At 40.5% G+C, this 23,447-nt stretch overlaps 2 protein-coding genes across 2 annotated transcripts; both read left to right on the forward strand.

The window, feature by feature from the left end:
- The first annotated feature begins 2,962 nt into the window (after window positions 1-2,962).
- Window positions 2,963-12,739, forward strand: LOC149303271 (T-complex protein 1 subunit delta-like). Its single transcript, XM_089481409.1, has 14 exons — window positions 2,963-3,101; window positions 4,074-4,126; window positions 4,214-4,303; window positions 5,261-5,369; window positions 6,104-6,246; window positions 6,791-6,912; window positions 7,429-7,561; window positions 8,453-8,592; window positions 8,695-8,791; window positions 9,019-9,129; window positions 9,233-9,363; window positions 11,764-11,998; window positions 12,247-12,360; window positions 12,725-12,739. The coding sequence occupies exons 1-14, from the start codon at window positions 2,963-2,965 to the stop codon at window positions 12,737-12,739; spliced, it is 1,632 nt and encodes a 543-aa protein (XP_089337535.1).
- Window positions 12,740-14,530: 1,791 nt separating this feature from the next.
- Window positions 14,531-22,671, forward strand: LOC149303272 (protein FAM161A-like). Its single transcript, XM_089481410.1, has 7 exons — window positions 14,531-14,746; window positions 16,717-16,964; window positions 17,518-18,687; window positions 19,757-19,924; window positions 20,768-20,867; window positions 21,504-21,649; window positions 22,530-22,671. The coding sequence occupies exons 1-7, from the start codon at window positions 14,531-14,533 to the stop codon at window positions 22,669-22,671; spliced, it is 2,190 nt and encodes a 729-aa protein (XP_089337536.1).
- The last annotated feature ends 776 nt before the right edge of the window (window positions 22,672-23,447 follow it).

Raw genomic sequence — 23,447 nt, forward strand, 5'->3', positions numbered from 1 at the left:
TTGGCTCTTTGGAGTAAAGGCGATGTAGAAACGACTTTTTTCTCGTTTATTTGATTGTCCAGTGTATGGGTTGGTAGCTGAACCAATTCACCAAACTGCAGTTAGTGCACATTTAGTACTAGTGAGTGATTTGCTGGCTAATGGCCCACGGGTGGCCAGCTTCACAGTTTGTCCCGGGTGATGAGGTCCGCAGGTTCTTAACAGCATGTTATGTGAACTTCAGACACTTGAGTTGTGCATTTATACATCTTAAAACGCCACACACTAAAGTGTAAGGAGTGTGCTTTCAAAGTCCCTGAATTCACTATGCATCATACAGGGCCATCCCTGGCAAACGTCTGAGGATACCCCACATAGTGACATTCAAGCACTCTCACTAGTGTCAGTCAGCGTTAGTACAGGTCTGTCTAAACTGTTCTGCTGTCAGGATCTCAGGGTTAGCCCTTCAGAACGTAACGTGACATCAAAGTGGTGAAACTGCAGCTCTCCTGCAAAAACACACACGTTAACATACACATTCACTATAAAACACACACTAAAACATTCCCACTTTATCACACATCACTATCAATCACATCTCATACATCAACATTCACAACATGACACTGTGACCTAGCCTGGACTGAAGCTCTTATAGCTTCCTATATACACTGTGTGATCAGGGACTGTATTACCGCTGGGTCATGTAATATCATGGGGGGCACTTTCCCCGGGGCCAGCATGTTTCAAATAAATATGGTTACATATACTAAGTGATTCTTACCTGGCATCGGATATTGTTATAGCAATAGTGCTGTGCAGAGCCCATGGAGTATACAGTGAGTTCAGTTATTCCTACTTAAGCCCAAATATATTGCAGCAAACTCATGTAATAATGACATAGGTAGAGCACCATTGGGCTTCTGAAAAGGGGGACATTCTTTTAACTGAGAGCAGTATTCACTGACAATGCAGAATCAGAGCGTATTATCTAACAGCTAAGTGAATAGCCAGGCTCTAAGTGTCCCGTTATACAGCACTATGGAATATGATGGCGCTACAGAAATCAAAATATGATAATGTCGGTACTCGGATACTACAGAATAAGTGAAACAAACATTGGAGATTACCTTTAATCCATAGAGTTCGAGCTGCATACGACATACATAGCTGGCAATCTGAGCTCATATGCTCTATATGATGGTATTCTGTTGGTTAAATAAAGCAATGACTTTAAATCACTTTCTGTGATGTAGTGAGGCTGCTGCTTGGTCTGTTACCAATTGTTAGCTTCTCTAAAAACAAGTAGAATTACATTCTAATTGCTGCCTGACCCATGGAACAGGGAGCTTAATGTGGCTGCTTGCTCCTATGGAAATTTGGGCTGCAGGAGAATAAAAAGTGACAGCTTGCTTCCAGTTGATCTAATGGGAAATTAGCAGGCTAGCATGATTGAAAAAATGTATGATGCCAGCAGACATGCAGAGATTGGCCATTGTGATGCACCACCATACCTGGGAACTCCCCGGGTGACCCGGCATGACCCACTCCTCGGCCACTTCCCAACGGCATGCGTCCCGCAACGTCAGTGTGACCTTCTACCTACATGCCGCATGCGGGGCTTTGGGTAGCTGGAGCCAAAATGTTTCCAGGTATACGCAGACATTCTCTCACCAATAAAATACAGTGAAAACAAAAATTAGATGGGTGCATTTACTATAAGGTCTACTTTGTGCCTACTGTGTGTTATATTATTACCTACATTGGCTGCATGTGCAATGTATGTACAACCACACATCTATCGGATTCATTTACAAACGATAGCGGGGTATTATAAGAAAATTCAATGGAGGGAAAGGGTTTTTTTTTATAACCGATTGGAGCGCTTTCCAGTTGCGCATGTGGGATTGAACAGATGCCCACAGCCTTCGCACAGCCATCGGTGGAGCTCACCGGAGGTAGGGACACTGCAAGGAGATGGGTTTGGCTGAACACATCTGCATGGAAAATAGCTAGGGGGCAGGGAAAGGGGCAAACGTGCATCTGCAAGGGTGACCACAGAGTCATGGGTGTCCACAGAAATATTTCGGGGAAGGGGGCAAAATGCTAGCTCTGGCCAAGGTGTGGGACATAGTCACGAGACGGCGTGGGTGGGGCAGCCCATTCCAGTTGGGCATGGAACCATCAGAATGATATGGAGTGCTAGTCCTGCCGTCTTTGATCATCATGGTTGATGTTGTAGCAGCCTCCCATGTACAGTACAAAGACAGACTTTAGTTTTATTAGGATTTATTATCTCCCCCAGGCTAGTCTTGTGCAGGAGTTCAGCCCTGCTCCGCGGTGATCTCCTGCCTAACGTGCGCCAAGGGCGTCACGTGACATCGACACACTGCGGCTCCTCTCTGCTGTTCACGCCAATCACACGCAGGTTCACGAAGAATCGGACCTGGCTTTTAAATGAAATTGAAGGCAGGAGAGAGTGAAATGGATTTATCCCCTGCAGGCCGTCCACAATCAGCCCTGCTCGGTAGGATAGAAAAGCCCTGTCTCTGTAAAGTGCTGCTGATGGCCTTTAAGATGCTTTCCTGGAACAGTATACCACAAATGAATCGTTTAAAGGCCGGTCTCAACCTGGAAGTCTCTGAATTATCCGGTAGTTGAGAAAAGCTAACTCTACGGACGATTACAGACGATGCGGAACCCGAACCCGCATCGGTTCCCCTGCCAGGAAGCACGGCCGTCCTCCTGCCAGTAGCCTGCAGAGGCGCGAGGAGTGGCGCCCTGTGATGTCATCACGCACATCAGTCTACAGCACGTTGCTAAGAGCCCCACCTCCAACCGGCGTTTTGTTCTGGAAGCTTCATGCACTAGGTTCGGTAGGGTGGCATTCGATCTGCGTCCATCCTTCGCCTAGTGAGCCTTCCCGGTACCGGCGTAGCACCGCCATCCATCAGTTGGGTCAGCGCTAGCGAAACGGACCAAGATGCCGGACATCTCCGCTCCAAAAGTGGCCGTAGCCGCCCCCGGGGCTGCTGGTAACGGCGCAGGGAAGAGGAAGGGTGCTTACCAGGATAAGGATAAGCCGGCCCAGATCCGCTTTAGCAATATCTCAGCCGGGAAGGGTAAGTTCTGACTCCTGCACTGACGGCTGCACGTGGAACGGCATGAATTCGGGACCTGTGTGGGAGTGGGCGGCCCGCACCTGTCACTGAACTACAACACCCATCACTCCTGACAGCCAGCCAGCTAGGGGCTTTCGGTGTTCTAACTGGGCCTATGCAGCATGGGCCTATAACTCCTCCGGTTTAACGGGAAGAGGGTTACTCATTTCGCTGTGAATGTGGGGTTGCTGCGTCATACATGTCCTTTTAGCACAATAGGTCTGCACCAGGCCCTGTTACCCCAGCAACGCCTTCCTCAGCAAAAAGACCCAGTGAAGGGACCCTGGGCAAAACTAACCAGGACGCATGCGCAGCCAGTGTGTCTGTCTCTTTAGTGTAATATTGGCTGCTAAATACATGGATACCTGCATCTCCTATATTAATGAGCGAGCATGCTAACTCACACATGCCTGTGCTTCTTTATCACTATCTGAGATTCATTTCTATGATCTAGCCTTCCACAATTCTGCTCTGATGGTATCCAACTTTCCTCACACCCTCTAGATTGTGAGCAGATCCCTCTTCACCGAATGTATCGGCTTGTCATACACTTTGGATGTATTATTATGATTATTAGTATTAACTGATGTGTATGCTCCTTAAGAAGCACTGCGGAATAGGTGCTGTAGAAATAAGATGGATATAAGCAGATTTATTTACGTGTAAATAACCAATAGAGGCTCAGAATGCTTTGTGATCCTTTAGAGCTGCTCTCTTTCCATATATGGGCGGCCTGACCGACCAATCAGGCGTTGAGCACATCTTGCTGTCTAAAGAATTTATTTCACCGTCTGAAGGACCACGGCTGAGAAACTAGAGTTTGAAAGCTTCACTCGGCATTAATAATTCTTACGTGTCCACTTACCGCATGCGCAGCTTTGTATTTTATCTTCCTTAATTGAAATTAAGTGTTTAATGAGCTCTTTTTCACAGCTGTTGCTGATGCTGTTAGGACCAGTCTTGGACCAAAAGGCATGGACAAAATGGTATGTGATATGTCCCTGTATATTCATTATGTACACAGTTATTTATATGATAAATACGGGGCTTACCGTCTTTTTGTTAATTTTAAGATTCAAGATGGAAAAGGAGACGTAACCATCACAAATGATGGCGCAACGATCTTGAAACAAATGCAGGTTCTTCACCCAGCAGCAAAGATGGTGAGGGGGACATTCTTCATCTCCAGTTAATTTTGTCATGGGGGGCTGTTCAATTATTATACAGTTATTGCATGCAATAATAAAACATACTTAAGAATAAGGCATTTTTTTTTGTATGAATGGAGTGCTGAACCAACTTTAGAATTGCTAAATATCCAAACCTGTGAACGATTTATCCCACCAGTCAATCAGTTGTAATACAAATACTCTACTTTGAAGTTAGAACCTGGTTGTAAAATAGCTTGGAAGTCCTAATTGATAAATTGGCAAAACATCTTGCATTCATGTTATTTTACAATAATGTCCTAATCATCGTCCTTCTCCTCAAAGTGGAAGCAATTAAGTAACCAAACATATTCACATTACAAGATCGTTCTTTTAAGTGTTTGTGACCCCTGCACTTATCTGCCATTCCTCACTTTCTCCCCGATGTTTAGTGCAGAGCTACTCTCTAGCAGTATGTGAGCCGGCTGTTAACAAGCTTTTCTGCCATTTCATGGACGTTACATTATATGTTACCGTAAATTCCCATTTCTGATCACTTTTGCCTCTTTAGCACAGTGTTGCTTGTACTGTGACATTGTGCTCTCTTCTTTTAGGGCGATCGCTTATAGCACTCATTGATATAGCAAAGCATTAAGAACCTTTTGCGTGCCAGACTGTAACACGTGGAAAATAATTATTTCATAGCTGTACCGTACTAATTTTACTGTTTACTTGAAGCTATTTTTCATGAATGTAATAATCAAATATACTGTTGGGGTATAGAATGTCTTCCTTGTTGTCGGCTGGTATGCCTGGTTTGCTCTTAGGAGGCTGCTGGTTTTGCTTATGTTCTTTGGTTCCTGCGTTGATATTGTGCTTTGTTTCTTGATGTAACCTGTGGCATGCTGTGTAGCCCTTTTCTGCCACTAAAGTTGTCCATATAATGCATTCTATCTGCTTTTGTGCTTTCAGTTGGTTGAGTTGTCTAAAGCCCAGGACATTGAAGCTGGTGATGGAACTACATCTGTTGTCGTTATTGCTGGAGCATTGTTGGAATCCTGTACCAATCTCCTGCAGAAAGGTATTGGACCGGTACCCCTTTTTCCTAAAATCTATATGGTTCTTTATAATCAAACAATTCTACCAAAAGGGAAGGTTTGTTTGGCAAACAAAACATCCATAAATTAATTGGTTTTAAATATTGACTGTAAATGTCTTTAATTAACCTTTTTTGATTGATTCTGTGACTAGGTCAGAAGAAATCGCATGCCTACTGCAGCTCCTAGACGCATTTGAAAATGTCATTCTATGTTGCTTTATGCCATATAAATACAGGGTGTAAAGCTTTTAGCTATGCCTTTTCTCCTTGTGCCTGTTTAAACCAAAAAGCGCATAAGTACAGAATTAAAGAACTATAGAGAGAAAAATGTTTCTTTAAATTCTTTAAACACTATTAACGTAATTTCAGTAAACCTATAGCATGCCGGGGACATCCGTATTACATAAAATATCGGTCGACAAAAGAGGAGCGTGTCTGCCTGTTTATGAAGGTTAGCACTTTGCCATAACATACAGATGGGGGACGCACATCTTCGGCCCGATTCGACCGACAGCTTATGCAATAGCATGCTGGTGGCATCCATATGTTTTACTACAATTATTTTGTTATTGCTGAAGGAATTCAAAAACATTTTCTTACGGTCATCCTTTTAAGTAATGTATGATCTTTTTGTCTGCTGACGCTAATAGAGTAGTCTTTGCATCTCGTGAATTTCTTTGTCATTACTTTTTTTTTTTTTTTTGCTTCCTATGTAGGGATTCACCCCACTACCATTTCAGAGTCATTTCAGCTGGCAGTAGAGAAAGGAGTTGAAATCTTGAGTAATATGGGAACCCCCGTAGAGTTAAGTGACAGAGAAACACTACTGAACAGTGCATCGACTTCACTGAACTCAAAGGTGTGTTTCATGCTTTTTCCACCCTTTGTGTACTGTATTAATCTGAGAAGCAAGTTCATTTGTTGCTTAGCACTAAACTTGCGTTCTTTTTTTTAGAAGTTTGTGCATTTCATGTGGGTGTCTTACCTACCCTAGAATCTGGTCTCCCCGATACAGTCCTCTAGTCTAAAAATGCCAGTTTTTACTTACTGTATGTTAAAATGCTAAAGTCGTAGGAAGTTTCTTTTCTGTATAGAAATAACGGTTAAAGCATCTGGTAATAGGACAGCAGGTAGGCTCATCGAGCATTGAAGACAAATAAACTGGACAAGAAAGGATCTAACTTTTGTATGGCTGGTGACCTCACAATCTCTGTAAGGTATCTGTAATGCTTTATATTGTTTTAGTTCCCCAAGGATACCCTATAAGAATCAAGCCCTGTGACTGTAGTTACAGTGGTTACAATTCACCCAAAACGTTGCATATGACATGCAATATACTCATTGGATCTCCAAACATGAAGGTCCTTGTTACCAATATTGCTGTTTTCTGATATATTTTCCAGGTTGTGTCTCAGTATTCCAGCTTGCTTGCACCAATGTGTGTTGATGCAGTAATGAATGTGATTGATCCACTGACAGCAAATAGCGTGGACCTCAGAGATATAAAAATTGTCAAGAAACTTGGGTGAGAAACATTTTCTAATAAATCTTCCCTGTATCACAGGCCTTTGCTTTATTATCTCTTGGCGATTCGCTACAATTATAAGATCTAAAACTATTAATGCATTTAATATGCAGATATATCACTCTGTCTGAGTTGTATCTGCAGAATACCGATAACTTTCTGTATATGTTAATTGCGTGGAGCTTTGTTTGTCTTGGTTTTGAACTAAACCTTAGTAACAATTCTAGTTTGCATTGTTATTACATTCTGTACTCTGTGAGCCCCAATATACTAACTCGCTATAGCCTGAAGTAGTCGTCTCCAAATGGATGCTATAAAGTAGCGGCTTAGGGAGGGTACGATTGTTAGCAGTAACAAATTGTTTAGATGCAGTATGGAAAGAGCAATGTGACCAACTGGACAAGAGGTTTTTACATTGTGTGAGAAAATAGATGACGGCTGAAACCTATAAGTTAAAACCATGCTTGATACTGAGTGAATTGTCAATGTTTCCTTGTAACTTTTTTTTTTTTCTAGTGGAACCATTGATGATTGTGAACTGGTAGAAGGCCTTGTGCTCACGCAGAAAACTGCAAATACGGGTGTAACGCGGGTAGAAAAGGCAAAGATCGGCCTGATACAGTTTTGTTTGTCTGCTCCAAAAACAGATGTAAGTATTTTCATTTCTTTTTGGATATGCAACCTTGTGTCTGGCAAGATATGTATCTCATATAATTGTACAATTAATAGGCCCACTTTTTCTCCTAACCGCAAGACTTATTTTATTTTCCTGCACCTTGGAGAATGCAATGTTTTCCTGTTCCTAATGAGCAGAGCCAATTCCTGACAAGTCCTATATGGTGATCACATTTGCTTTATTCTGTTAAATTTGAACACGCATTTCTGGTTTCCTGGTGGTTTCTACTAGCTAGGCTGGCAAGGTGTTTAGCCCTCCCTAATATAGCAAGTAGGAGCATGGAATACCTCTAAATCTGCTAAGGTGTTGGCTAATCTGTCGATAGATGTGTTCATAGAGTGATACTATAATAATACAAGGCATTTAGTCTATTGTGCTCCGTTTCATCTTGTTACAGTAACATAGCTTAGCTTGTTTGGCTTATGTGTTGGCATTTGCCATGAAAAGCATTTGTGCTACCTGATATTCCTTATACAACACCTATTTAATAACATTTCTCAATGTGTGGTATATGCCACATATAAAATACTGTCGGCTTATCTTTTAAGCTATTTTTGTGTACCGCTCTAGTTAGAGGTAGTTCTCCATACACTTAACCCTTTAAAGATTGGGTTCAGGGTGAACCTGAAACATTCAATGTTGTAGAGGTGAAGGTCCACATCCTACAGCTTTTGGACTCGCCAGAAAGACTTTAAATTTGCGTCAAATAATCATTTTGTTGACAGGCACTTGGTAAACAGCTGTTGTAACTTGCCTTCGCAACCAATGAGTTATTGTTAATTGGAGATTAAATATCAAACATTCATACTCTAATTTAAAGAACTGGATATTACGACTAAACTTTGACCGTTTGTATCCTTGTAGATGGACAACCAAATTGTGGTATCTGACTATGCCCAAATGGACAGAGTTTTGCGTGAGGAAAGAACATATATCCTTAACCTTGTGAAGCAGATTAAGAAGGCTGGTTGTAATGTGCTGCTGATTCAGAAGTCCATTCTAAGGTATATAAATCCAAATGCTGTGCAGGATATTTTGTTTAAATCACTAGTCCCTGTCGCAGAATACTATAATCCACTTGTAATAATTTTTTTCCCCCACCGCAGGGATGCACTTAGTGATCTGGCCTTACATTTCTTGAATAAGATGAAAATAATGGTGATTAAAGATATTGAGAGAGAAGACATTGAGTTCATTTGTAAGGTAAGGAAATGCTTCTATTTTAGGGGGATCTTTCTAGAGGGTTAAAGAGGGATAAAGCCCAGGTTGATTTTCTGAAATGTAATGTCCTGCATTTGAACCTCCACTGGTTTCTAAGTGGTTGGCGTATTAAATCATTGTTTAAAATAGATTGGCTTCACCCTTTTAAAGTTGTGTATACTCCTATAGCACGGACAGCCTTAGAATTGTATGCATGTTTTGTGTTCTAGACAATTGGAACCAAGCCTGTTGCACACATTGACCAATTCACTCCTGATATGTTGGCATCTGCTGAGATGGCTGAGGAAGTTAGTCTGAATGGGTCTGGCAAATTGATAAAGGTAAGAAGTTCTCAGGTCCTGTCTTATAAATGCATGCATGCATGCGCACGATAATTACATTGGGGTTTTCATCGTTTTATGTCTTCCTTCGTTAAATTTGTAGATAACGGGCTGTGCAAACCCAGGAAAAACTGTTTCTATTGTTGTTCGTGGGTCCAACAAACTTGTGATTGAAGAGGCAGAACGCTCCATTCATGATGCCCTTTGTGTTATCAGGTGTTTGGTAAAGAAAAGGTATGGGACTTTATCTTGAATTTTGGTTGATCTTGACAGCGTGTTAACCCCTTGATGACAATTGCCGGTCCGGGCACGTCACCGAAAATCAAGTCGTTAATGATAATTGACGTGCCAGGACCGGCACGTCTTTAAACGGGTGCTTTCTGCACCAAAACGGCGTTGCTGTAATGCCTCGACCTTGAGGCATTCAGCAACGCCATGATCGGCCCCTCCCCGGGGTGTCAACATCTGCCATACTTTGTATGGCGGCGGACGCCCGTTTTAAAAGCGTTTAGGAGGCGATCAACGACCTTCTAGAGAACGCTGGCTCCACTTGCAGGTTGAGTACAGGTACTGCATTCAACCATGCAAGTCATTGGAGCTCAGCTTTGTAATCACAGTGTGATTAGTAAAAATAAATTAAAAATAAAATTAATAATTAGAAAAAAAACAGTAAAATGTAAAAATAATTTCCCACTGATGTCACTATCAGGGGAACCTTCAAGTTGAAAAAAAATGTGAAATTTTTTTTTAAAAAAAAAGGCAAAATAAAAAATATATATATATAATTTTTGTGAGCAAGTCCTAAAATTAGCATATTGGCTTAAAACAATTCTCGCATGGAAAGAGTTTAAAATACTGGCATATTAAATGCCCATGGGGTGTCTACTTGATGGGGTAAATTGAATTGGCCAGGTTCAACAAGGTCCCAATTAACAGGGGGAAGGATGGCCACACATCTAATTTCCAATTAGAAAAATGCACACGTACCAAATGTGGCCTTTTAGTTCCCCCAAGAAATGACAAACCCATGCATGTGGGGTATCACTGTACTCAGGAGATGTTGCTGAACACACATTGGGGTGTCGTGTGACAGCGGCATATACCAGGAGCTGTAAATTCATACATAAATTAGGTGTGTGTGTGGGGAAAAATACACACACAAAAATACTACTGCAAACTTTGAAAAAATGCTGGTGGTAAAATGTGTACATGCAAAGAGTTAAAATACCCTGTGGTGTCTAGTTTTCAAAAATATATGGTTTTGGGCACACTGAAATGGCCCGGCTCAAAGATGTACCAAATAGGGCATGGGCAGTTGATCACCAAACGCCAAAGTTCAACATTGAAAAATGTGCATGCCCCAAATGTGGCCCTTTTTCCCCCGAACAGCCAGGCAAAATAATTCATGTGAGGTATCGCTGTACTCAGGAGATGTTGCTGAACACATATATTGGGGTGTCTTATGATAGTGATATTCATACCTGAAGTAAAATGTTTGTGAAAAAACAAATGCAAAAAAAATTACTACCATAAAGTTTGACAAAGGCTGATGGTAGAATAAGTGCTTGGAAAGGGTTAAATACTAGCATTTGGAATACCCTGGGCTGTCTAGTTTTCAAAAATATATGACTTGATGGGGTAAATTGCATTGTCCGGGTTCAAAGATACCCGAAATGGCACATGGGGGGAAGAATTACCAGATTTGGAGAAAATGGCTTTGAAATAGCAAAACGCTACCTGTACTTATTGCTCCATAACGTGCAGAAAAAAGCAAAAAAACATAAAAACATTGGGTATTTCTAAACTCAGGACAAATAGTAGAATCTATTTAGCAGGTTTTTTTATTACCTTTTATAGATGAGTAAAAGATTTTTCAACTAAAAGTTAGAAACAGTCATTTTTTTTTCTAAATGTTTCACCATATTTTATACTTTTTTTAATAGTAAATAATATGATACAATCAAAACAATGTCATCTAAAGAAAGCCCTTCTTGTCCTGAAAAAAACAATATATAATGTGTGTGGGTTCAGTAAACGGGAAAGAAGAAAATTACAGCTAAACACAAGCAGCGCAGAAATGTTAAAACCGCCATTGTCACGAAGGGTACAAAAAGTAAAATCAGCCTTTGTCACGAAGGGGTTAAAGGGCTCATATTTTTTTGTGACAAAGGCCACTGATATTATGTACAGCGTTTGCATGTTCATTTTTCTTTCAGACCTTAATGCTTAAGACTGCCATCGTAGCTCAAATCATAGGGAGACTTATGCCAATAAACATGAATCCAGTCTTGTTCTCAGGGTGTGCGTGTGTCATTCTTCCAAAACTTTAGCATCTAATATGTTGATTGGTATCTGTAAAGTAAATTATCAGGATTTAAACTTATATTTTAGCATAAGGGTAATTTTCATCAAAGCATTAAGAATAAACAAGTTCAATCAAAGCATGAATGCATTTTCTCTTTAATGAAGCAGAGATCTGCTCCTAACCATGGGAGAACGTTTTCATCCCTTCTTCTCGGGCTGCCCTTACAAAGCCAGCCATTACCAATGACTTAGAATTAGTGGGAGCAGGAAGTTAAGATGTCTATAAAGGATCTTTTTCTTAAACCTTGATTTATAATTTTAACATTTTAGGGCTCTAATCGCCGGAGGTGGCGCTCCTGAGATTGAATTAGCCCTGCGTTTGAATGAATATGCCCGAACACTGAGTGGCATGGAGTCCTACTGTATCAGAGCCTTTGCAGATGCCATGGAAGTTATACCATCCACGCTGGCTGAGAACGCAGGTCTTAACCCAATATCAACCGTGACAGAACTGAGAAACAGACATGCACAGGGCGAGAAAACCGCTGGAATAAATATCCGAAAGGTAACATCCCAAATTATGCCTTTAGGTATTTTTGCACTAATTTGGCATAACTATGTTTCTGACGGATGTGATTTATCTTTCACTTGTTACCAAATGTACAGTTAATAAGCTGGTTTCTGCTTAAATTGTATGTATGTTCTCATTTCTTGCTCTGTCAAATCCAGCTGTCACATTTAGTTATGTCAAAAGACTTTTAAGTGTCTGGTACAAGCTCTCCAGCCCTGACCAATTTTGTTTCTCTTACTTAGGGAGGAATTTCTAATATCTTGGAAGAACTTGTCGTTCAGCCGTTATTGGTGTCCATCAGCTCCCTTACTCTGGCTACAGAAACTGTGCGCAGTATTCTGAAGATCGATGATGTGGTGAGTATGTAAAAATGACATGAAAGTAAACCATTGTTTTTAGACCACCCTGCTTCCTCAGTCTTTCTGTGTCTGTCTACGTTTTCCCTGTGTTTATCCTTTTTTTATATAAATTTGTGATTTGGGGTGCCCTTTTCCCGGAAAGCCCTTAGTAACTAAGCTGCAAGACACGCCCTGCCAGGCTACCTTAATACCACTTCTTGTACAAGAACAAAAACACTGCTATAAGGATGATTATAAGAATATATTATTCAAGCTTTTGGCAGGCTGAAAAAAAATCAGATGGATACTAAGTAAAGGATGAGTACTGGCTGCCTTGCCTGGTTCATGGTTGAATAACTGTTTGTTGTTTTTTCCCCTTTAGGTAAACACAAGATAAGCTTTACTGATGCTGTCTGACCTGATGAGCTGTGCCATGGTGTGCATCAAAGCTGACCGTCAATGTTTATATACCTGTTGGCACTTAATTTAATAAAATTGTTACATGAGCTGATTGGTTTCTCTATTATTCCATAGATAATTAATGGGCATGATTTAGTGCAGTGTCTTTTGTTATATCTAAGGCTAGCCTTTCTGGTTTACATTTGGCCTCAAAGCAGGTGCAATTATCTTTATGTAAATAGTTAAATGCAGGAGAACAAGGATGTAGCCCCCTTCATATCAGAAAGCACTATTTACTAAACAGCTGTGGTGAGACTCAAAACGCTGTCTCACCATATTAATATGCAAACAAGAAACCCTTGTCAGTCTATCTCAAAGCAAAAGATGTCATCAGCAACGTACTGGTGATGAACAGCAGGTGAATGAGCCCTTTCGCATAATAAATGTATGGAAACTATAATGTAAATTAACAAATTGTAGAGCATGATTACCAATACTATAACACTAGGAAAGCTGAGGTCTCTAATCACAGGGAGGGGTGGAATAAGTGCAACTGGGTGTAATTTGAGCTTGGAGGGGGGGGGTGATTACCTGGCAAGGTGTGCGTGTGTTATGACGCATCCACCGTAGTAGTGAGCTCTCCTTTATATGTGACGTCTGTGGGATCTTTTTAATAGGTAAGTTGGTGAGACTGCCCATGCTGTAGAAGAAACTCACTGGGGGACTTTAGCGACCTTGAAGTTGGAGTGTCCTCTCACCCCAAATCCATGGACAAACTATGTTTGAAAGACAATTGAAACACAGAGGAGTGGGCTTATTGAATACAATCCTCTGTTTTTGGAGTCCCAGCTAATGGAGTCTAATAAGTAGAAGCAACATACAGGGCCGGCCCAAGGCAAAATGCTGCCCCCCCCCCCTTATCTACCCTTCCTCTCCCTCCGTCCCTGCCGCCCCCCCTTATCTAGCCTTCCTCTCCCTCAGTCCCTGCCGCCCCCTCCCCCTTCTTGTACTTGCCGGCTTGTAATGCTGAGCGCCGGAAATCTTCCGGCGCTCAGCATTACAACCCAGCACTGAGACCGAACAGGGAGACTCGCCGCAGAGGAGAGAGCGAGGGGCGCCGAGCGGGTACTGACAGCGGCGCCCCTTTCTCTCTTTCGCTTTTAAAAAAAAAAAAAAAAAAGGGGCTTGGGGCGGCGAAGTGCCGCCCGTTCAAGAGTGCCTCCTGGAGCGGTTGCCCCACTTGGCTCCATTGTCGGGCCGGCCCTGGTAACAAATACATTCTCCCAGGAGCTCTTGGGTTTTGTTGCCATCGGTGTAGTCCCCTCGTTTAATTGAGGAAGAAGCTCATGAGCACTGGAGCGCTTCCGCACTGGCCCCATCGGGACGACGTGCTTTAAAGCTTGTTATATGCGGTCTTCAGCAGATTTGTTTCCTCATCTGTACGATTTATATCAAATGTGGGGATGGGCTCACAATTATTTGATTGAGGAATTAAAAGGCTTAGGGTTTCTTTAAAATAAATATTTTTGTTCCATGAGGTTGCTCCTAAACCCTTGTCTGTCCGTTTTATTTTTATCAAATCGGTTAGTAAAAGTCTTCAATCACTCGGGGGAAAAAAATCGTCTTTTGCACGGTATGAGTCAGATGGTCGGGTTAATGCAGCGATTCAACTGTCGCCTGCTGTACAAATTGGCGTTTTCACGTTCTGTATACAGTTTGGCCGATGGCAGATTCCGTAGTAGCGTCCATAGTTACAAAGTAGCGGGCGGTTGCAGATCTCTCCAGGAACATGGCGAAGTCGCACCGTGACTCTGTTCTCGCAACGGCTTGTGTCCAGACTCCGGTGAACCCTGCCACCCGGACACCGTGTACCCTATACGAGCGGAAACAGGAGGAGAGCCAGCGAAATAGACACCCGGTAACCTCAAACACCGGGCACGAGTCTGAGAGCACATCGGAGGTATTAGGAATCCCCAACAATCTTATTCCTACCCCTCTCCATTCGGTAATAGGACGCTATGTGCTCATGTATTTACATAGATGGTAACGGAAATCCAGACGGACATTCAAAGTGCTTACACGGATAAATAGTTGGAGTCATCCTGGGCTTAAATTAATTAGCAACCACAAGACACCGAAGCACTAAGTGGATGTTTAAGGCTGTGATGTGCTTTAATGTTTCTGAACATAGAGCTGATTGCAAGTTCTCAAACATTCCGTCTGGAAATCATCTGATAAAAGGGACCCAAAGGGCCACCTCTGTGCCACTGGCTACTGAGCCAAGGGCTGGTCTGAGGCCAGATACCTCCCTGGTTAATCCTCTGACGCCCCAACGCCATATTCCCCGACTGTATCGTTACGCAGTTTATTTTCAGCTCTAAATAGTGTGGAGTCCTCAGAGGACAAAGCGCTGTCCTGTTAGCAGTAGCCTAGAAACGGCTTTTAAATTCCCTCACAGTATGAACCTCTATCTCTTCTCCTGGGAAGCTGTTCCACTCGTCCACCACCTTCTCAGTAAAGATAATCGTTCTTGCATTACATCTAAAACTCTGTCACTCGTTTCTTCCCCCTTTGATATAGATACTCCCCTGTTGCATTTTATTAAATCCTTTTTATGTATTTTAATAAATCAAGCAATCAATGTGTCATTTAAGTGTTCAGTTCCTTGATTCGGTTGCTAGAATGTGCGTTTTATTCTTTAAAATCCGTTGTCTGGGGCCGCACTGTTATTGTGTGATCTTGGTAATTGGGTCCCAACCTGCAAGTCCCTACGGCTTTGCTGTGAGATTAATGGTGATGTACAATACATTATCTTTTGCCATCTGTTTCTATCGGACAAAACAAAACAAGGTCAGAGCCATCTGTTACCCCATCACTTAATTATATATAATATGCCTTTTAGCAATATCAATGCCTGTGTTCATAGGTAGGAAACTGTGAAACGATAATATATAATGTTAACAGTGTATGCAGTGCACAGGGCATACATTTAAAGGCTATGACCAAACTAGAATAGAAAAAAGGATACATTAGGTAAAGAGGGTCCTGCTCACAATATATATATATATATATATATATATATATATATACACATATATATATACACACACACACAGTATATACACACCTAACTATTCACTTAGGGCTGGATTTAGCCCACATGCATCCATAGAGGTGAGTTGCTGTTAGCAAAGGCAGCAGGAATTACCTAATACCCTTCTGCTCTATGGCTGGTTGTCCCCTTATGGTAATTATGAACCACAATTAACATACTATTGAAATCTGTAACATTCATTAATACTGCTGTGTTAGTTCTCTATCATCCATTATACTCATCCCTACACATTAGGAAGTTCCTATATGGGCTGGTTTTTCCAGGGTTTTTATTACAGGTAGCTGACAGCACATGTTAAGTACTAACCTGCAGTATGTGTGATGTATAACTAAGCAGCTGATTCTCCTCTGTGATTTTATCCTCATACTGCCTGCTTCCTAGCCTTTTGTTTCTGTAAATCACTATGTGATGCGCTATTCACTATGTCCTGGTTACCTGTTGGACAACAATGTGGTATATGATGGCACTATATACCGTATATCAATAAATAAGGATAATACTGCAGAGCAGCACTTTACATATCCTAGACAGCGACATATGAAATTTATGTGTCCTGGAAAAATGGCCAATACGTTAGTGATGTGATCATCCTTATTACATGTATACCCAGCATACCTCTCTTATTTATCATATGTGCTGCGTGTGAGAACTGTCATGTTAAATGTTGGTCCCATGTTTTATTGCCGTTACTGCCTCTTTATCATTTGTGTTACCACTTTGAGTTCAAGAATTAATCGGATTGATTGCTTACTCAAAAAATACTTCTAGCAGTATTCATCAAATATAATGCCAAATCACTTTAATGGTGGCAAGTTGAGCATTATTGATAAAATAACATACTTTCTTAATCATTTGACCAGGATGACACTGGTTCCGATTCTGACACGGAAAGAAAACAACATGGCAAGAGCTGTGAAAGTAAAGGTTGGTTTTTTGACATCTCCAAAATAAAGAATTCAGACAAAGAATACTACATACAACTGGAACAACTAAAGAACGCTCATCTACAGAACATGGCACAACTAGAAAGAATGTATGAACAGAAACTGAAGCTAAAGGGGGTTCAGAACATTAATACTGACCAGGAGGTCAACAAAAACTGCTACAGGTAAGCAAACAGAGTCAACATTTAATTAAAAAAATTCTTATAGAATCAGGAATCAATTACAGTAATGGGTTTAGTATCATTTCGGCAATACCATAATATGCTATTGTGCTATAGCCAGGAGATGTCACCCAGTCTTTAGCTCTACTGACCTATGACATCATATCCAGTGCTTCTTAGCGCATGGAAACACTGAGCAGTTGCCCAGAAACCCAACATTCTAAAGGCCCTAGGTGAATTACATTGCTGATGTCATTACACCAATAAGAGAGATCGCTGTGCATCTGTGTAAAAAGTGGTTTTTGGGAATTCACCACCATTGGACAGTGCCCTCCTTAGCAATAGGTATAGCATCAGAAAGGAAGCAGGTAATATAAGACATTATAAAATATATTTTGAGTCTATTATTTAGATAATGATTAGGTTCCCACAGTACAGTTAGTACAGTTCACAAAGAAATAGTACCTTCTATGCCATATGTGGTGTTTCTATTATTGCATAATATTCACAATCGTTGCCCAGTTAAGTATAACACATTTATTTTCTTAATTTCTAGGTCAATGTGGGATAAAACAAATTTGTACCCAGCTGTGTTTCATGACGGCAATGATTTCCACTGTAATGTTTCTTCTGCCTTATCAGAAAACTCACTTAGTGAATGGTCTGATGGAGGACATTGTAGTGATTCAGAAGAGTCCATGTCTGCCAGGGAGAAAATATTTCAAATGTGGAATGGTTTTTCAGTGGATGATTATATACAAAATTCCACATATGTCAATCACAGCAAGGAGAAATGTCAAACTATCAAGTCCAAAAAGTGGTCCCACAGAATAACCATCCCTGAACCTTTCCAGATGACCATTAGAGAAACCAAGAAAAAGGAGACGAATATGAAATCAAAGTTTGAAATAGAACTTGAAAATAAGTTGTTGAAAAAAGCTCTAGAAGAGGAGGCAGAGTGTCAGAAGAAGTTCAGAGCTAACCCTGTCCCAGCTTCTGTCTACCTGCCACTGTATCACGAAATAGTTGGGAGGAATGAGGAGAGGCGCAAATTTGTGAAAGAGAAAAGCAAAGAGATTCTTTTAGCATCTCAAAAACCCTTCAAATTCATAGAGCGAGAAAAACACAAGAAAGAAATTCAGAAGAAACAACTCTCTGGTCTATCAGCTTCAAGAAACAATGTAAAGTATTTTAAGGCAAAACCAGTCCCTAGATCTATTTACGGAAGCTCAGCTAAGGAGAGGCTAAAAGAAGAGGAGTTGTATAGAGATATTAGAATACACATGAGAGCACAAGAACTGCTACATAATTCCTCATACCCTACCAGTACGCTAGCTTCTAGGAGTGCTGCGGTGAGTAGGAAGACGAGATGCTACGAACCAAAAGAAGAACCAGAGCACAAACCAAAAATAAAAGAATCCATACCTAACTTTGAAGCTCTCCATCAAAAGCAACATAAACGTTTGTTAAAAGCCAAACATTCAAAGCATGTTACGGTTTGTGATCCTTTTCACTTGCGGACCGAACACATTTCCCATACAGGAAAAATTATTAAAGACATTGAAGCAGATGAGGACAACTTAAATGAAACTCGTTGGCCATATAAATCCCCAAGGAAATGGACACCAGTTAAATCCCCCAGAGACAGCTCATTGCCCAGTGATGAGGCATTATCTTCAGCTCTGAGATCAACAGAATCTTCCAAAAAAAGGCAACAAGCCATCAGGTAAACATGGTGTTATTTCTGATATCCCTGTGATCCTTTCACTCTCTGGGGTTTATTCACTAAGGAAAGAGTGTACAGGAGAGTTGCATCTCTAGCTGAAGAACTTCAATCATATTATGACTGGCCAACCTCAGGGAGCTTCTACACCAGAAAGAGCTTGGTTGGCCCCTTGAGAGCAAAAAATGTATGTATAAGCATCACTGTCACCACCATAATAATATCCGTATAATACAATAGAAAAAAGGATATATAGTAATAATGTGAATTGTTTGATATTTTTTAAAAGACCCAGTTGATTTCATTATGCAGGGTTGGTTCAACACTTCCGACAGGGAAAGTGTATTTGGGTAGATCTTGAGTAGACACTCACCTGCAATCTCCCACTTCAGTGAATAAACCCCTTTAAAATATCTCTGAATATTTGTCAATTAAGCAAAAAACAAAAACTGTCTGCGCTTCTCACCCTAATAAAGTTGGCAACAAATATATAAACATAATATAAATGAGAGGTTTTGCGTATATGAATTGGCCAAAGCATAATTAAGCTCACCCGCCACGTCAAGGCACACTCTCAATAGGGTGAGAACCTACTCTCACCTCCTACATAGTGGGCACACAAAGCAGTTTATACTTGACGTGACCAATTCATATAACCAAAACCTCTCATTTATATTATGTTTATATATTTGTTGCCAACTTTATTAGGGTGAGAAGCGCAGACAGTTTTTGTTTTTTGTATACACTGTACAGACAACACACTGTATTTGCAGCATGCTCACACTGTTTGGTAGGCCTCAATTTACACATTTGTATTATTTGAGCCTGAGACTAGCTTAGTGCACTGACACTTTTTCTCTCCCCTATTTGTCAATTAAGGGCTATACAAAAAGTCTAAGCATGTGGCTTGTTTTGCTATCAGTGAATCATTTGTGAATTCCCACCTGCCATTACTTACACGTATTTTTCCTGTAGGCCCCCCAGTCTTTCCTTAGTAGGCTGTAGGCAATTCCTTGACCCCACCTCTCTTTTGAAGTGACTCGCTTTGAGATGGTTTATATCCCCACCTCAGGAAGTCTATTGAAGAAAAAATTAAAATTGAAGAAGAGTGGAAAAGAAAAAGAGCCAGACAGAAACACAAAGAGAAACTATTGAAGAAACATATTTGTTCCAGAGCTAAAGCTATCGACCCACTCCAAAGAGCAGCTCTGTTGTCCCGTAGAAAATTAAACGAGTTGAGGTAATTGTTTCCCCCCAAAATATATACCTCATTTTACAAGCTTTTGCCCCTTTACCCGTTAGAGAAATTAATTTCATAGAGTTTTTTAGTCTTAGTCTGGCATTGCGTAGGCCCTAGTTGGCCACTTTCATTTTATCACTTATTAAAAACGTGGTAGGATTATCCTTTGGTGGACAAAACACTTGCCTACATACCATCATGATTACAAAACCTTTTACACTAAACATGGAGATGTAAGGCATGAGGAGAAATCTGAAAAATGTCAATATGGTGCTAATTAAAATGATGCCCTTTGGCTATTGAAAATTGCCATCAAATCATTGTATGGCGACTATCAAAAATATGTCGACTCAAAACGAGAGCGGGTGTATGACTGGCAGGTATGACTGAAAGGAAGTTTTTCTGTTACCATAGTAAGGAAATATTGTGAGGCATGTGACCTCATACCTTAACACCTCCTCCACCTGAAAAAGTTTTTACTCATAGGGACCTAACATTAAAAACTATTTTTTTATTGGTAACTGGCCCTGATGGCTGCGTATGGAATATCTGAACAAAATTATATAAAGAACAGATCCAACTTCATTAAAGAACCAAGATTCACCAAAGCAAAGCGTTCAAAAGCATTCCAAAATGTATATAGAAATCATACGCAGCATGCTACCTACAGTCCAGGGCATCTTACTGTCTTTATCTCGGGTTCTGAGGAAGTAAGACTAGAGATTCACGTGGACCTTGGACATGGCTGAAATCCCAACACAAGCTGATATGTGAGTAGAGGTAAAATATACTGTATGTTTTATTCAGTACTGGCTTTCATTATTTTGCAAAATTCTGTACCAGGAAACAGGAAAAACAGAGAACTAAAGAATACTTACAGGAATTGGAAGAAATGAAAGATCGAGTAAACAAGAAGCCACTTTTGTTGGAAAGAGCGTCGCAGGTTTGTCAACTGAATGTGAGCTTTTCTGCTTTCTTCGTGGTCACCTTGGACTCTTGATTTCTCTTCTTCTGTCACAGCACAATGCAGGAAGATGTAATGCCTATGCCTGCTGTATGCATTCCTGTATCATGATTTAATACCCGCCATTTATATTTTTATAGCAGCAGAGCTATTTGCCGTAATGAATTGGTTACTTCATCTACATTTGTTCACTTTCTAGTTTGTAAAGTTGAAAAAACAAGTCCATGGGGTAAAACATTTCCAAGATATACTCTTTGCACTATTCCAAATAAAAGCAAAAACAAGCAGTTTATCACTAGTATCAGATTATAAATGGGGCTTCAAAATATTTTAACATTTTTATTTTTTTATTTTTGCAGTTGTATGTTAACCATTTGTATTCTAGCTCTGTTATCTTAGCCCAATATATCAGACAAATACCGTGACTCTTTATCGCACTACCTGAAGTAAACAACAGAATGATTCAGTCTTAATCACCCAGGCAGACACCCTAACTTAGTCTATCGGGGAAAGGGTTTTGTTTTACAGCGCTACGGAATTTGATGGCGCTATATAAAACAATAAATAATAATAATAATATTTGACATTGCACATTTCAATTTCTATTTCATGCAGAAAAATGCTCGCCTCTCTGCTGAAAAGCACTACTCTACAGTGCTACAGAACCTGGGATTGTGCGAGGATTTTGTTTCACAAAAAGGACAAACATCTCATCTGAAAGATGTTGCCAGAATCGAGCAACACAGCATGGATGAAGACGGGTAATTTGGAATTTTCATATACATATAGAGCTTGTAATACTACTACTTGTAATATTTATTAAATGTAAGGATATACATGTGTATGTATGTATATATGTATACATTATTTAGAGCTCACATATCACAGTTTACAGTACAATGAAGAGGAAGTACAAGTGCGGTTATGCAGCAGTATACCATTAGGCAAGGAGCTTATGCATGCCCGTGGATTAGAGAGGGCGCAAGGTTGATGCTTGTCATCGCAAAGAAACATAGACTTTGTTTATAAGTCATCTTTTTATCAGAGAATGTACCCTATGTCCTGGCCAAGCACATGAGACCAAATATATGTAGGTTTCATTTTGTATTCAAAGAGATGTCACATTAAATGTATTTATTTCATACTCCAAATCCCATTTGAGTATTTTTTTCCCCACATCCCATTTAAACTGGCAGTCCGCCTACCGTGCACCTGCACGCTCACAGTTTATTTTGCTCTAGCACGCCAGCCACCTCACCGTTTCCATCAAGTTTATGTTGGCTGTGGATTGAGCAGGATGGGAAGGCTATTGGACAGCGGGTGGAAGGCGAAATGTGGAATGGCCGGGTAACCGGCACTAAATGCTGCGGAATGCAACTCCCATAAAGCAGGTTACTGTATTAGCGTAATATGGGTTGTAATAAAAGTTGCTTTATGACAAACACTGCTTTTAGGCAAGAAAGAAACTGAAGAAGACACAAAAAGCACACACACATTCTCATGGTAGGAAAGTGAAAAAATACCATTCTTTTAAGGACCTTTTTTTAAGATGTACTTCTCTTTTATAAGCACTGTCCTATCGTTGCACAGTATGACCTATTTCCTTCTGATAGGTTCAGTCTTCTTTTCATTTGTTTCCAGCAGCAGTGAAGGCACTTTGGAATTAGAGGACTTGCAAGATGACGGATATAGCTATAAAGATGAATCGGAGGATTCTGAAATTGAAGATGAGAACCAGGGAGATTACAGCACAGATGATGATCACACGGAGGATGAAATGTAATCTATCCACAAGCATGACTGGCCAGAAATTAATAAACCCATGGTGCTAGAGAGGGAATAGGTACCGTCCCAAAAACTTTGCAACATTGAGGGAATATTTTCAGATTAAGTAGTTTATTGGAAGAGTGTGTCCATGATTTAGAGGGCAGGAGTGAATTCATCCCTAACAAAGCTGCAGGAAAGTGGCTGAATTATGATGTTTGTTATGGTGTTTCTACTACAGGACCAGAGTGTTCTGTTTATCCTTTTGATAAAAATATGGATGGCCTAATGGGCACATCCAACACTGAAACTGGTTATTGCTGCTGTGGGATAACAGATCCCCATGCAAACCGCAACTTGTCCATTGTTTACATTTAAACGTGCAGTTACCTTATCGGTTATCAGTTTCTTTAAGTTTTTCAATTCTTATGAGCTTGCAGATTCTATTTAGAATTATACCTGAGTTGCAGATAAAACCAAGGGATCTATTGTTTGGCTTTACTTGCTCAATTTTCTGTGCTGATCATCAAGATGATATACAACGCATTCTCAAAAATAGAGCAGATGTTAGATTTAGCCTTCTAGATGAGGTGGTGTAGTGGAATTAAAATATAACTATGCCAAATCTTGTCCTATAGGGCATTACATATATGTATATGGGCAGGTTAGATAGGCAGGCTAGTTCTTATTTTTGTCAAATAATTCTGGATCAGCAATAGTTAAATCTTTACAGTCCTGTGCGTCATTATAACACCACGTATGAAATACGCTTATGTAGTTAATTCATGTGTTATT

The sequence above is a fragment of the Sceloporus occidentalis genome, unplaced genomic scaffold, assembly GCF_023333645.1.
Source record: "Sceloporus occidentalis isolate IW3139 unplaced genomic scaffold, rSceOcc1.0.p SCAF_15, whole genome shotgun sequence".
Classification (NCBI taxonomy): Eukaryota; Metazoa; Chordata; class Lepidosauria; order Squamata; family Phrynosomatidae; genus Sceloporus; species Sceloporus occidentalis.

Bases quoted from the DNA above. Each gene is read 5' to 3' on its own strand.
- LOC149303271 (XM_089481409.1), top strand. From the start codon at position 2,963: ATGCCGGACATCTCCGCTCCAAAAGTGGCCGTAGCCGCCCCCGGGGCT. The intron at 6,913-7,428 runs GTGAGAAACATT...TTTTTTTTCTAG, and splicing joins AAAATTGTCAAGAAACTTGG to TGGAACCATTGATGATTGTG. The intron at 7,562-8,452 runs GTAAGTATTTTC...GTATCCTTGTAG, and splicing joins TGTCTGCTCCAAAAACAGAT to ATGGACAACCAAATTGTGGT.
- LOC149303272 (XM_089481410.1), top strand. From the start codon at position 14,531: ATGGCGAAGTCGCACCGTGACTCTGTTCTCGCAACGGCTTGTGTCCAG. The intron at 19,925-20,767 runs GTAATTGTTTCC...ATTCTGTACCAG, and splicing joins AGAAAATTAAACGAGTTGAG to GAAACAGGAAAAACAGAGAA. The intron at 21,650-22,529 runs GTAATTTGGAAT...ATTTGTTTCCAG, and splicing joins CACAGCATGGATGAAGACGG to CAGCAGTGAAGGCACTTTGG.